Below are 10,518 nucleotides of genomic sequence, written 5' to 3' on the forward strand. Positions count from 1 at the left end.
GCCTCGTACCAGTGCTGGAAAAAGTTATTTAGAAGTAAGTCAAATACCCAGTTCTCTTTGTAAACAATTTTACTTTCTCTAACATTTACATATACCTTTCAGAGTCCTGTTTTTCTTTAGAACCTGCGGACAGAATAGTTTTTAGCAGAAAAATTAATTATACAGTGCAAAATATGAACAAGAATAAATGACACAAGACAACGAAAAACAAAGTAACAAAGACATTTTGAGGACTGTGGATTATGACAAGACAAGCAGTGCAAAGTGGGACATATATCCTGGTGCTCGTTATCTGCGAATGTTAATCAGGTGCAAAGATCACGTGACTAAGTGCAAAGGATGATGAGGAGTATAATCACAAGTCTTTTAAGTCATAAACCTGACGTGTGTGTGCAAATCGCTATAACCACAATTAAATTACACAATTAAAGAAAAGCCTATCTAATATTTTTCTTCTTTTTAATGTAATATCAAAGCAATACACATTATATAGACTCAAATGCTAATATATGATTGAAAAGACTGCAAGCACACTGAATAGGAGTCTCGTATTTTGTCAGAATTTTGCTGCCTGAATAGTCTTAATTGTACTCATAATATAAATCACTGCAAACTTGTTTTGAAAATACAGTTTCTACAGTAACTGTGCAGCAGATGATAAAATAGCACTTGATCAAGCATACGTTTGTGTTTTTTAATATTGTACTCTGACATATTTGTTTGCACACGAGATAAATACAAAGTACACTGAGATAAAAAATACAAAGTACACTGCAAGGCTCTTCTCTGTTCTGGCACCGAGGTGGTGGAATGAACTTCCCCTAGATGTCCGTACAGCAGAGCGACGACTGAAGACCTACCTCTTCCTGAAATACCTAAATTAGCACTTTCCAAGTTTGTTGGAATTCGAGTTATATTCATATTAAGTTTGTAATCTTGCGTACCAGTGTAGATTTATTTATTACTAGAGATTTAAAGCACTTTTGTACGTCGCTCTGGATAAGGGCGTCTGCTAAATGCCGCAAACTTAAATGTAAATAAATAAGCCACGAATGAAATCATAAAATATTAGTCGGATACAGTTTGTAATTTGGCTTCCCTGTGCTTAATGGCGGGAAAATAGAATCATTTTTTATGACATTTACAAATGTCAGGACAAGCTGGAAAGACCAGCGGGTGGGGGAGTTGGGGGTGAAGATGAAGTTCAGCACCAGTTGATCTGCCTGAATGAAACATTGGTTAAACACTCTGATTCTGTCTATTCAACTCACCAGATAACAAATTCAGCTGAGACTTCAGCAATATGATGTGTTTTCATTTGTATTCTTGAACCAAAACGAGCGTAAAGCATTGAAAATGTTATCCGGTTGCAGTCGCAGATGGGAAGGCTTTTAATGAACCGTACACTAACATATCTATCGACCGTATGACACCATAAGACACCATATACAGCGCCTTTGTCATATGGATTATAGCGAATGTGCTGAATTTGCACATACTCTCAGGATTCGGGTTTCCGACAACACCAACTGCTGAATATGATATTCATAAAAATGTATTAGACGGTGTATTGATTTCAGATACTACAGCGATTGTGTTTTTTTTTTGTTTTGTTTTTTTACCTACTCAGTAAATGTGATTTAGAAATGTTTTCAATTAAATAAATTACTGACCCTTGGCTCATACAAGTTTTCTGATCCAGAAATTCTTCTGAGGCTTCAGATGGTTTGACTGTTTATAGACTGTAAACCGAGTTATCTCTTATCTGAACATAAAATGGCTAGCAAAGAGTAAAAGCAATGACATTTTATTTCAGCTATTCCAGTAATTATAATAAAGCAGCATGGGTTTGACGGCCTAGCAAACATTGCTTTGAAACATAGGGAGTCTAAGGACAAAACCAGAGACAGATCATTCGATTACATTGCAGCATTTTTCATCAGGGATCCCAAAGATACAACACCTACAGCAGAACTCAGAATGAACAAGGACACACAGAGGCTTAAAAGTGTAGAATATAACACATTCGTAGGGGAACACTGGAGAAAAAAAAAGCAACTTACAAGCAGAAAAGACAAAAATGGAAGTAGTGAGAAACAGGATCAAGAAAAGTGATTAAGGGATATATATACAAGTCGTAGAAAAAAGAGAGAAAAGAAAACTAGGTGGGTTTTTTTCAAAAAGGGAGGACCTGAATAATAAATATTCTGAATCCTGGGTCAATCAAATAGGTGACTCCCCAGGGGTCAGTGAAGCATAGCATTTATTGTGAAGCATCATTATTATTATTATTATTATTATTATTATTATTATTATTATTATTATTATTATTATTGAGATACTATCAGTGAACAAATTCCTAAAAAATTTTTTTTTTAGACCTCTTTTAATTACCTTTCAAATGACCCTGAAACTTCTACTTGTTTTTCTGTGGTCAGTTACAAGTAATAATGATTGGCTTGGCTATGATGCTTGTTAATCTCTTACCCGACATTTGCTGCGCACTAATTACCTTTATAAAAGTGTAATAATCTGTAAATATTCTTGCTCCTCTCTAAGAGCTGACATGTTGCAGTCCTGAGAACTCGGCAAATGAGTACAGGATTAAATGCCTCTTTGAGTGCATAAAGCTGCCACTTTGGAGCTGTTGGTTCATTTTAAGCGGCTTCCTGCGTTAATTTGTGTAATTAACTAGCCAAAAGGCTCAGGGGCTTTGCAGCAAGAGATGATTATGTCCTCGGCAGGACCCCTCCCAGAACCACATCCATTTTCCTAATTAATAGTCAGGGCTACTCGGCATCAGTTGTCTCCGGGGTGATTTGGGATCGTGGCACAGAGTCAGGTGACCCTCGCTGATTCGAAACCTGTTCTGTGCAACAGAAATCAAGTCGTCTGACTGTGAGGCCACAAGGCAGCTATCTAAACTGCAGAAATGCTTGGGCTGCTGCGAAAGCTTCATGTACTGTTCTGTGTCCCAACCATGCTGTTAGTCTTAGTAGTGCTCACCATAAAGACACTTTTCCAGCCATATGTGGTTCTTCCCTAATTTGTTACCACAAAGTTGGACGCAGTAGCATTAGATTTGCCTTTCATTTGATACGCATAGCTTTTGCAGCAAGACAATGCACCCATGCACATGAAGATGAAGATATGGTTTACATGTGTTGAAGAGGAAGCTCTTGAGTGGCCAGCTATAGAGCTCTAAAATCAAACCTATTGAACACCTTTGGGATCAGTTGGAACACTGACTGCAACTATTTACATTTACATTGATGGCGTGTAAAAGAGGCTCTTATTCAGAGCGACAGTTATTATTGTTATACAGCAATTGAGGGTTGCTCCAGGCCCCAGCAGTGGCAATTTTGCGGTGCTGGGATTTGAACTCATGACCTTACAAACAGAAGTCCAACATCTTATTCACTGAGCGACCACTTCACCTCAGGTCTCCACACCCTACATCAGTATCTGACTTGTGGTTGAATAAGCAAAAATCTCTACAACCACACTCCAAACTGTAGTGAAAAATCTTCCCAGATAAGTGGAGGTTTAAAACCTGCGTCCACAGGGTTTTGACAATATATGTTACACCACAAAGCGAGAGCAAGTAAAGAAAACAAGCAGATAAAATAACAGCCCATCTGAAGCAGAGGCCAATGTTACTCTTAATGTTCAATCACTGCAATGAATCAGTGTTGTGACATGACCTGACACCAAGCACCAAAATCTTATTAAGTATACAATTGGATAATATTATCAGATTTTTTTTTTCAGCTCAGGTAACAAAAAAAGCAGTATCTCAAACCATATCTGATCATACAGTATTTGATAGAGTGTTTGTACATTTGTTGGACACTTTATTAGGAACCCTGCTTGGTCATGCAGTTATCCAATCAGGAATGGATATGATGGAAAAAAGAATAAAACATTGTGGGATGTGCTGTTGTCAGAAAACAATCAACATCAGGTTGTATCACACCAGCCCACTAAAAGTGTTTTATTCCCTATTTAAAAAATGCACATCACTTAACATTGATTGCTTGTCACATTTATCGGCTCAGTAATTCTATTTCCATTTTTATGTAATTGAATTTGAACAGTTTATGTTTTCCCCTCTCCTATCAACTGTCATAATTGATAGTGTCTCATACATATACACACACACACATGCAAAGTACACTGTGTGCCAATTTAAATTGTTTAATACAAGCAGCAGGGCAACCAGTGACCCCAGAAAGAATGTCCTTCAAGGTCAGATGATGCTATTTTCGAAAGGAGGAAGAGAAAAAAAAAAAGAGGAGGCTTTCCGCTTTTCCTCATATCACTGTCACACATGCAGTTTGACGCTAAAGATAGGATTCAATGATTGCAGATCTCAGAAGCTGTGATCACTAAATGGCCTGAAGAATAAAGAATGTCAAGCCGAAATGTCTTTAAGATTATACACTATATGGACAAACGTTTGTGGACATCTGACTGTAAGATACGTATGTGATTTTTAAACATTTCACTCCACATTTTGTGCTTATTTGCTATTATAATAACAACCTCTTCTGGGATGATAATAAGTTAGATTTTGGAGTGGGTTTCTGGAGATTTGTGCTTATTCAGCCGCAAGGGTGTTAGCAAAGGCAGCTATTGATGTAGGGTGAGGGTCCACTACATGGACAAAGGTTTGTGGACACCTTACCCTAATATTCATATGTGCTTTATGCTTTTAGTCCCAAATTGCTGTTAAATAATCAATCTTCTGAAATGGTTTCTGTAAGATCAAACCAGTCTGGCAGTTCTCCCTCATCTTCTCTCAGCAAGACCCTTTCCAACCCTTTCTCGTCTAAACTCTAGACACTGGTTTGTGTGACAGTCCGAGGAGATCAGCAGTTTCTGAAACACTCACTCCCTTCTGGCAGCAACAACCATCTTACAGTAAAATTCACTGAGATAAAAAATGTTTTCCCTCCATTCTGATGTGTGTCTCATTCAGGTTTTTTTTTTTACTGCAGCAGTTGAGTGGGAAAACTGTAATTTTTCCATTGAGCTTTGATATTAAAGGGGAGTTCACCTTACTTCTGTTCCAGGCAACCAGCTTGGCAACAGCTAATCTCCTTTTGTGTGAACGCTCCGAGCAGTAATGATCATGCTGACTTGTATTTGTCTGTACAGAACAGGGTTTTGGTGTTCGTTTGTTCTCTTTTTTTTTCTGGCCCAAAATTTTTCACATACATTGATAAAAATGGCCAAATGTTTCAACCTTTTATCTGCATATAATATACACCGGGGATCCGTTCTGTATATATTTAAGAACCCTTTCACTTTTATGCACTGAACATAAAGATTTTTTCAAGAGATCCGTCTTGGCCAATGTCCTCTTGGCAAAACTCTGCTTGATTTGTCATTGCACAGCTCTTTCCTGGAGGTTTCCTGCCATCTGCCACTGCTGTGCATGACTGCCTGTTGACCTGTAGCCAATGATGGAAATATCCACGCTTCAGAGTGCAGCTCTAAAGAACTACTATTTAGCATTAAGCAACGTTGTTTGTTCTGTTTCAGATTCCACCATCCAATAATTGAAGGTGATTCAGAATAACACTCAAAGCTCCCTTTTCAATTCAATTAAGATTTATAAATCGGAAAGGAACCCGTGGGATTGGTTCAGTTGCAGAACTGATACCACAGATCTTATTAATGTTCATGGAGGTGAAAGAACATGGCATGATTTATCAATAATGAGAAAATGATGGATTGTTATAGCATAGGACATTTAGAGGTTGTTGTTTTTTTTTTTTTAGTTTGGGCCTCAATTAAAATAAAAATAGTATATAAAATGCTTTAAATATTAATTAAAAAATTGTCTAAAATAAAGTCAGAATTTACATTTTCTAACTACTCATTCCTATACAATATACAAAAGTTCAAACTATGTAAAATGTTTCTTATCCTATTATCCCTAATGCATACAATCCTGCAGATACAGGTCAAGAGCTTTTGTTAATGTTCACATTAAACATCAGAATGAAAAGCAAATATTTCTATGAATTTAACCCTGGCATGGTTGTTGGTGACAGATGGTCATGTTTAAGTATTTTAGAAACTGCTGATCCTGGGATTTTCATGCACACACACTCTAGAGTTTACACAGAATGGTGTAGAGAAAAAAAACATCCATTTAGGATTAGTTCTGTAGATGCAAATGCCTTGATGAAACAGGTCAGAGGAAAACAGCCAGACTGGACTGAACCGACTGGAAGGCTACGGGAAACACTCAACGCTACCATGGTGAGCAGAAAAGTATCTCTGAACGCTCAAGAGTGCTGCGTGTTGCGCTGATCATTTCAGCATGAAATATGCTCAGTTGCAGAACTCCAGATTGTAATTTACAGCTTAGTGGAACAACGAGAACACAGTGTGAATGTGGGAATGATCATTACTGTATAGTGGCTGCCTTTGCTTTTCCAAGTAAGGTGGAAAATACGAAACACTGAATATTCGAAATTCTGCATTTTGTATTTTTTTTTGCATTTGTTGTTATGTTATGTTAAAATTTAAATTTACACCTTTAGCAATACACCAGAACAGAACATTGCAACATATGACAATTAATGTTCTGCCCTTTAAAAAAAAAAAATACTATACAATATAGGGGTGTAACGGTACACAGATTTCACGGTTCGGTACGTACCTTGGATTTTAAGGCACAGTTCGGTCTATTTTCGATACAGTCAGGGGAAAGAAATGCAAAACATATAATTGCTTGTCGTTTTTTATTAACGCAGTTTATTATTATTAACATTTGTGAACATCAAAAGTTTTAATATTCGAAACAATTTTCAATAAAATGTCTGCTTGGTTTAATAATATATAAAATGTTTTTTTTTTTTCTAATATTTTATGGAAAAAAGTTAAATAAAATGGAATAAATCAAATGAATGCAATAAACTTTTTATTAGTTTGATTAAATTGAGTAATCGAATAAAATTTGCACAAATGAAATTGACTAAATCAAATGAAATACAGGGAAAAATGTAATAGTTTTCATTTTTTTTAGACCTCATCTTGGTAATACATGTGTGTGTGTGTGTGTATATGCACGAATATATGTACCGCTACACCCCTATTTTAAAGTCTTACTTTACATAAATAACATAACTTCTGTTATTAAAGACAGATATACAGTGGGTACGGAAAGTATTCAGACCCCCTTAAATTTTTTACTCTTTGTTATATTGCAGCCATTTGCTAAAATCATTTAAGTTCATTCTTCTTCCTCATGAATGTACACACAGCTCCCCATATTGACAGAAAAACACAGAATTGTTGACATTGTTGCAGATTTATTAAAAAAGAAAAACTGAAATATCACATGGTCCTAAGTATTCAGACCCTTTGCTGTGACACTCATATATTTAACTCAGGTGCTTTCCATTTCTTCTGATCATCCTTGAGATGGTTCTACACCTTCATTTGAGTCCAGAAATTTTTGATTATACTGATTGGACTTGATTAGGAAAGCCACACACCTGTTTATATAAGACCTTACAGATCACAATGCATGTCAGAGCAAATGAGAATCATTAAGGTCAAAGGAACTGCCTGAAGAGCTCAGAGACAGAATTGTGGCAAGGCACAGATCTGGCCAAGGTTCCAAAAAAATTTCTGCTGCACTTAAGGTTCCTAAGAGCACAGTGGCCTCCATAATCCTCAAATGGAAGACGTTTGGGACGACCAGAACCCTTCCTAGAGCTGGCCGACCGGCCAAACTGAGCTATCGGGGGAGAAGAGCCTTGGTGAGAGAGGTAAAGAAGAACCCAAAGATCACTGTGGCTGAGCTCCAGAGATGCAGTCGGGAGATGGGAGAAAGTTGTAGAAAGTCAACCATCACTGCAGCCCTTCACCAGTGGGGCTTTATAGCAGAGTGTCCCGACGGAAGCCTCTCCTCAGTGCAGGACACATGAAAACCCGCATGGAGTTCTCCAAGATGGTGAGAAATAAGATTCTCTGGTCTGATGAGACCAAGATAGAACTTTTTGGCCTTAATTCTAAGCGGTATGTGTGGAGAAAACCAGGCACTGCTCATCACCTGTCCAGTACAGTCTCAACAATGAAGCATGGTGATGGCAGCATCATGCTGTGGGGGCGTTTTTCAGCTGCAGGGACAGGACGACTGGTTGCAATCAAGGGAAAGATGAATGCGGCCAAGCACAGGGATATCCTGGACGAAAACCTTCTCCAGAGTGCTTTGGACCTCAGACTGGGCTGAAGGTTTACCTTCCAACAAGACAATGACCCTAAGCACACAGCTAAAATAACGATGGAGTGGCTTCACAACAACTCCGTGACTGTTCTTGAATGGCCCAGCCAGAGCAATGACTTAAACCCAATTGAGCATCTCTGGAGAGACCTAAAAATAGCTGTCCACCAACGTTTACCGTCCAACCTGACAGAACTGGAGAGGATCTGCAAGGAGGAATGGCAGAGGATCCCTGAATCCAGGTGTGAAAAACTTGTTGCATCTTTCCCAAAAAGACTCCTGGCTGTATTAGATCAAAAGGCGGCTTCTACTAAATACTGAGTAAAGGGTCTAAATACTTAGGACCATGTGATATTTCAGTTTTTCTTTTTTAATAAATCTGCAACAATGTCAACAATTCTGTGTTTTTCTGTCAATATAGGGTGCTATGTGTACATTCATGAGGAAAAGAAATGAACCTAAATGATTTTAGCAAATGGCTGCAAAATAAAAAAGAGTGAAAAATTTAAGGGGGTCTGAATACTTTCCGTACCCACTGTATATCCTTCTTTTAGAAGGATTTATTTTGGCATATGGCCAAAACATATTATTTTCGGATTTAATATTTCTTGAGTGCTTTCTTTGTCAGAGACCTAAAAAAGGTGAAAAAATGTCCTCTGCATCAACCTTAAGGATTTTTGACAGGTTTCTGTCAATTTCTTGCAGTTTTTATATTACAGTGTTGACTACACACACACACACACACACACACACACACACACAAACATACACACGCGCACACACACACACACACACACACACACACACACACACACACACACACATCTGTATCCAATGTGTTGACACACGGTTTACACTTCTTTGAGGTTTGGAATAATTTTTTTTTTTGGATATGCTGGAATGATTATCTGATGGAGTTTTGTTTGCTTGTGGATTCATGAACTTTTAATTGAAGGCTGCTTTAAAGACACTAAATTTAAAAGCCTGGATTTATGTGTCAACCCCGTACACGTGAAAAGCATAATCACATGTTCCATACAGGTTTTAAAGCTTCATCCTGATTGCAATTGCGGCCGGCACGTCATCCATCAGCTTGATTTAGAAATATGTCATAAGCTGACCTTTAAATGATATGTTCTCGGAAAACTCGCTGTCTCACATCCGTGTCCATGTGGTGAAAGTAGTCATTTTTCATTTCCTGCTTTTTCTCTCTCTCTCTCTCTCTCTCTCTCTCTCTCTCTCTCTCTCTCTCTCTCTCTCTCTCTCTCAATCTCTGTGTGTCTGCAGGTTGAAAGTGAAGCGGAGCAGAAGCGGTTTGAAGAAGGAAAACAGCGTTACCTTCAAAACAAATCAAAGAGATTGGCAGATAAGGAGCAGAAACAATGATGCCCCCTGGTACACAGAAATACAATGGTAGTGTAGCAAAATATTTCTGGAAAATTATTATTCAAGGTCCTAATTAAAAAGATATATATCCTATCGTATCCAGTCCTATCCTAATTGTAGCTGAATGGATGAAAAGGGAAAATAATATTGTGCATCGTTTGACTGCTGCATACCAAAGCACCTTGTGTATGTAGATATGTGTAGGAACAGAGTATTATATTATATAAATCTTATTTTGTGTCTGACGAGATCTATTTATGAAATGCTTCGATCATTCTGTGTGCTAATAAAGATAATGCTCTAATAAAAATGCATCTGTCTGTCTTTAATAAAGTTTGTACCATCAATTGGATTTATACAGCTTCTTTATGTTTATATTATATGTAATATGTGAAAGTTATATATATCATGGTTTAATGTTGCGGTGGGTGTGTCCACAAGACACTATATCACTTGCATTATAGCAGCTGTAAGCAGACATTTCAGGTGCTGTTATGCTAGCTTTTCATGTGACATTATATAATAGCTGCCATTCTGAAGACAGAACAATCCAGAAATCAAGAGATGTGTTTGATTTATTGTGCATAATGTGCTTTATTTTAGGTCCAGGTGCTAGCTAGTTATAGCTATCTTGCATATATATATCCAGTGGTGTCCTATCTGAGTCAATCCATCGCTCAATACGATCGTTATGACGTCACGGCTATAGAAACTATCAATGTTATAGTGAAATGCAGTATAACAGAGCGCTACATCACAATTCAACACAATTCAACAAGTCTCCTTTCACTGCAGCCACAGCTGCACCACCAGCATACATCATCTCTAGCAGAAGCATCAAAATTAACCTTGTAAAATGACCCGGGTTTTTCTGTGCACTTTTGTGC

At 37.6% G+C, this 10,518-nt stretch overlaps 1 protein-coding gene across 7 annotated transcripts in view; it reads left to right on the forward strand.

The window, feature by feature from the left end:
• Positions 1-9,941, forward strand: part of acot7 (acyl-CoA thioesterase 7) — a 71,054-nt gene extending 61,113 nt beyond the window's left edge. For all 7 annotated transcript variants that reach the window (XM_083554694.1, XM_083554693.1, XM_083554699.1 and 4 more), the window contains one exon: positions 9,533-9,941. In XM_083554694.1, coding sequence (XP_083410820.1) covers positions 9,533-9,631 — 99 coding nt within the window. In that variant the 3' untranslated portion in view covers positions 9,632-9,941. The remainder of the gene's footprint in view (positions 1-9,532) is intronic.
• The last annotated feature ends 577 nt before the right edge of the window (positions 9,942-10,518 follow it).

This window comes from Silurus aristotelis (genome assembly GCF_946808225.1).
Source record: "Silurus aristotelis genome assembly, chromosome: 11".
NCBI lineage: Eukaryota > Metazoa > Chordata > Actinopteri > Siluriformes > Siluridae > Silurus > Silurus aristotelis.